At 40.9% G+C, this 4772-nt stretch overlaps 1 protein-coding gene across 1 annotated transcript; it reads left to right on the plus strand.

Annotated features, from left to right (window-relative positions):
• The first annotated feature begins 1201 nt into the window (after positions 1–1201).
• On the plus strand, positions 1202–4218 carry LOC148864615 (cell division cycle 20.2, cofactor of APC complex-like). Its single transcript, XM_088980086.1, has 5 exons — positions 1202–1838; positions 2292–2567; positions 2655–2924; positions 3023–3604; positions 3716–4218. Exons 1-5 carry the CDS (start codon positions 1746–1748, stop codon positions 3854–3856), a joined length of 1362 nt encoding a protein of 453 aa, XP_088836212.1. The 5' UTR covers positions 1202–1745; the 3' UTR covers positions 3857–4218.
• The last annotated feature ends 554 nt before the right edge of the window (positions 4219–4772 follow it).

The following is a 4772-nucleotide window of genomic DNA, read 5'->3' on the forward strand; positions in this document are numbered from 1 at the left end:
TCCGCCTGATTCGGATGGACTTGGATAAGCCTTATCAACTTACATGGAGTCCATATTCGGGTGAGAAACCAACTCTGGACTAGATAGGTCAACGATCTCGGACACGCATCATGAGGCCCACAGCAGATTGCCTATATAAAGGCCTTGCCTCCAGTCTCACAAGGTACGCGTGACTCAACTCTCTGAATCCTCTTGCAAACTAGCTTTCAGCTCTCTCAAACCTCCAAATCGCTAACTTAAACATCGGAATGCCCACACCAGGTAAAATACCCCATACACTTTAGCATCCTATTTTTGTAGCTCGACCAAGCAGCTTCACTAGCCCGATGTCCGAGTTGTCCTCCAGCAGGGAGCACTAGATCGCACTATATCAGATACACACACATATATAAATATAAAATATATAAATATGTATATACATAAATATGTAAAGAATTGTAATGAAAAAATACATAAATATATAGATATATACATTTATGGATGCATATATCCATATGCATACATTCATGAATAGTAATTAAATGTACATGTACAATAGTTACATGTATAAATACATATTTATATATGCAAATACGAAATTAAATCAGGTTTGGATTGGGTCAAAATTAGTCAAAAGGCCTCAACACTAACCCAACTCAAAGTTAAATCAGTTTCATATTTTTCAACCCTAACCTTAACTGAACTTTAAACCAATTATCCGACCCTACTCTTTTCGGTCTAGGTTCGTACTAACCATGCTCAAGTTGCAACCTTTAACTAAATGGTCTCACTCGGTGTCGCTGATTTGTTGGGAATAGAGGTGTGAGATGAAACCCATGTAAAATTCGACTCTAGATCTCCTGCCTACAAGAACTCTACTCACACCTACCCATAAAATACTTCCTCCGTGCATTAGGAACATCTCCCCATGCATAATAACATATAAGAAGCTGAGATATCCCCCATTTGTGGCTGCGATGTTATGCGGGTAGAGTTGTCGTGAATAGAAAATCTAGACTCTTAAAATTCGGATTTTTCGTGGACATAAAAAAATCCGAGTTCACATATGCACCCCTCAGAAAGTGACTCAAAAATGCCTTACATAAACATCTCAACGTGCATTTGAAATCTCTCTGCAGCGAATTCGGTTCCCAGGGCGCGAATTCGGAAAACCCTACTCTGTCCTACCCATATAACGAGTAAACTGTATTATGAAAAAAATGTGGCTCCCTGCAGCGAAGACCGGATTCAGTCAGTGCAAAGCCCATTCGAACAGCCATGAAATAATGAAATAAAGTACAGAAGTATGAAAATGCTGTTCGAACAACCGAGCCTTGCTCTGACTGAAGCCGATCTCTCAGCCCTGCCTACCTCGACATTTTCCTTTTCTGGGAATACACAATAGAGACGTTGGAAACTAGCCGTTAGAAGTTTATAACTTAGAACCGGTCCAAGTGGAGTTGAACTAGGGTTTAAATGTATATATATGATCTCTGTGAGAGCGCTCCCTCGCTAATCTCAACTGCTACTTCTCTATACAAGCTCACTCAAAGATCACAAACGCCACCATTGATCAATTTCTATTTCGTTCTATTTATCTTTTGGTTTCTTCATTTCCCTATATTTCGCTGATCTGATTATTTATTTTGCAGGTTTCGTTCCTACTATTTTCTGGGTGTCTGATCCTTTGTTTTGCAGGTTTTTCGTTTTTTTTTCTTTTTTCTTTTTCCTTTTTCCTTTTATTTTTGTTGTTCTCTGCTAACCCCATGGATTCAGGATCTTTCCCCTCTTCGAACAAAACCCAATCTCGGTACCCTCTTCAAGAACAGAACATACAGAGGAGAAATTCAAGGGAAAATGTAAGTCTAGCACTCTATTGGACCCTCTATTTGGGTTTCTCATATAACTTCTGAAATTTCTATATGGTTTTCATTTTTTTCTGGTATTTGATTGAGAGTATATGATAACGGATTTTTTAATACCCGTTCTCTCTCTCTCTCTCTCTCTCTCTCTCTCTCTGAGCAATTTTTCAAAAAGGAACTAACTAATGTTTGGACCCTTTATTTGGGTTTCTCATATAACTTCTGAAATTTCTATATGGTTTTCATTTTTTTTTTCTGGTATTTGATTGAGAGTATATGATAACGGATTTTTTAATACCCGTTCTCTCTCTCTCTCTCTCTCTCTCTCTCTCTCTCTCTGAGCAAATTTTCAAAAAGGAACTAACTAATGTTTGATTGATGCCTTCTATTTTCTTCCCAAGCTTTCCTCAGAAAATAACTAACTCAGATCTTCATGTGTGAAATTGGCAGTTGGACAGATTCATTCCGAATCGTTCTGCAATGGATTTTGACTTTGCCCATTACATGGTAATGGAAGGGGCGAGGGTGGAGAAAGATAACCAGGCAACGACCTCTCCATCGAAAGAGGCTTACAGGAAACAACTTGCAGAGACTTTGAACTTGAACAGGACCCGTATTCTGGCTTTCAAGAACAAGCCCCCCACCTCGGTCGAGTCAAACTTCCCAGAATCTGCACCATCAGTTCACCAACCGAAGCCCACAAAGCCTCGAAGGCACATCCCCCAAGTACGTATTCTTTCTTTATTCTTTATTGTTTGTATTATTTACTCTATGGGGTAGTTCCAAGTTTCTGATTTCTTTTCATGATTACAGTCTTCAGAGAGGACATTAGATGCCCCAGAACTTGTAGACGATTACTACTTGAATCTACTTGATTGGGGTAGCAGCAATGTTCTGGCCATTGCCCTTGGGAACACAGTATATTTGTGGGATGCTTCTGATGGGTCTACTTCTGAACTTGTCACCGTTGATGAAGAGAATGGACCTGTTACTAGTGTCAGCTGGGCTCCTGATGGGAGACACATTGCAGTCGGCTTGAACAACTCTGAAGTCCAACTGTGGGACTCTGGGGCCAATCGACAGGTCTGTGAATCCTCTAGAATTGTTGTTTTTTATGTGCATCACATCTCATAATGCTGTGTGATCTTTCTCTTACTTGGGTATGTTCCTACTCTCTACAGCTGAGAACTCTGCGAGGCGGCCACCGATCCCGGGTGGGTTCCATGGATTGGAACAACCACATCCTAACCACCGGAGGAATGGATGGTCTGATTATCAACAATGATGTGAGAATAAGGTCTCACATTGTGGAGACCTATAGAGGACACCATCAAGAGGTCTGTGGGCTAAAATGGTCGGCCTCCGGCCAGCAACTAGCCAGTGGAGGAAACGATAACCTTCTCCACATATGGGATCGTTCAGTGGCCGCCTCTAACTCTCCGACTCAGTGGCTTCACAGGCTGGAGGAACACACTGCTGCCGTGAAAGCCCTGGCATGGTGTCCTTTCCAGGGTAACTTACTAGCCTCAGGTGGTGGTGGAGGAGACCAGTGCATCAAGTTCTGGAATACACACACTGGTGCTTGCTTGAACTCTGTGAATACAGGCTCACAGGTCTGCTCCTTGCTGTGGAACAAGAATGAAAGAGAATTGCTCAGTTCCCACGGTTTCACCCATAACCAACTTACTCTTTGGAAGTACCCATCCATGGTTAAGATTACAGAGCTCACCGGCCACACTTCGAGAGTTCTATTCATGGCTCAGGTATATACGAACTCAATCAAATCCATGGTTGTTAGTTGTTGCTTGTTGATTTTCATCACCTAAAGCTGGATGAATATTCTTACTCTGTTCGTCCTCTCTCAATATTTTCAGAGTCCCGACGGGTGCACAGTGGCATCTGCAGCTGCCGATGAAACTCTGAGGTTTTGGAATGTTTTTGGAGCTCCGGAAGCAGCTAAACCTGCACCTAAAGCGAATCCCGAGCCATTTTCCAGCCTGGCCCGAATCAGATAAAGGGGTTTATTTGCTATTTCTTATATTTTCCGAAACACATTTTATTACAGGCTTCCCTGAGAGAATGCGTTTCAGATTGAGTTGAAAAAGAATCGGTCGTGACGAGAGGCCCGATATAAAATAAAGAAGACTTACTTTCTATGTAAATTTCCTCCACCTCGGAGGAGTTTTTTTCCGCTGTTGGGCCTTGGAACCGTGGGCGTTTATTGAAACATTACGGGTTTGCTATTTATCGATTTTCCCACTTTTTCTCATCTGATACGCCGTTTTGGGAGTTTTATCTTGTACCATTTCTTCTTACACCAGTACATTGAATGAAACACAAGTATATTGAGTGTACAATAACATTCAAAATTTTAAAATTGAGTGTATAACATTCAAAATTTTAAAATAAAATCCAATGGATGAAATTTTCAACACCACCTACCTGTACAAAGTGTATCCTTTAATAGAGAGATTTTTTAAGATCAGGAGATAAAAAATTATTCTGTTATTTTCACAGAAATGATGATCAAGTGAGACAATTGCAGCAGTGTGGAGATGAGAAATGAAAAAATTAGCAAATTTTGCTTCATGTTGATAACAAGATCAACTCTTGTTGCAGCTGATCTATAGTTCCCAGGGGCATGAGTAAACCGATTTTATTTGATTTGTATTCTTGTACATTCGTTTGGATTACGATCAAAATTCAGATAAGATTACAGCAAGAGAGAGAGAGAGAGCGCTTAAGATAAACCAAACTCATCGTACAAGTTTAGAGTAGGGTGGGCCCGGTCATCTTGAAAGCTTCTTGATGTTCATTGTTGGGTATTGATGAGGGTGGATTTGGCCCTTCAATGACATGTGACACATGGCACCTCAGAACAATTAGGTGACACCCGGAACCACTCAGGCAACAACTTGCCAAGTTGATGGT

Source organism: Nelumbo lutea, chromosome 3, assembly GCF_056320005.1.
Source record: "Nelumbo lutea isolate HS-2025 chromosome 3, American lotus-T2T, whole genome shotgun sequence".
NCBI classification, from domain to species: Eukaryota; Viridiplantae; Streptophyta; class Magnoliopsida; order Proteales; family Nelumbonaceae; genus Nelumbo; species Nelumbo lutea.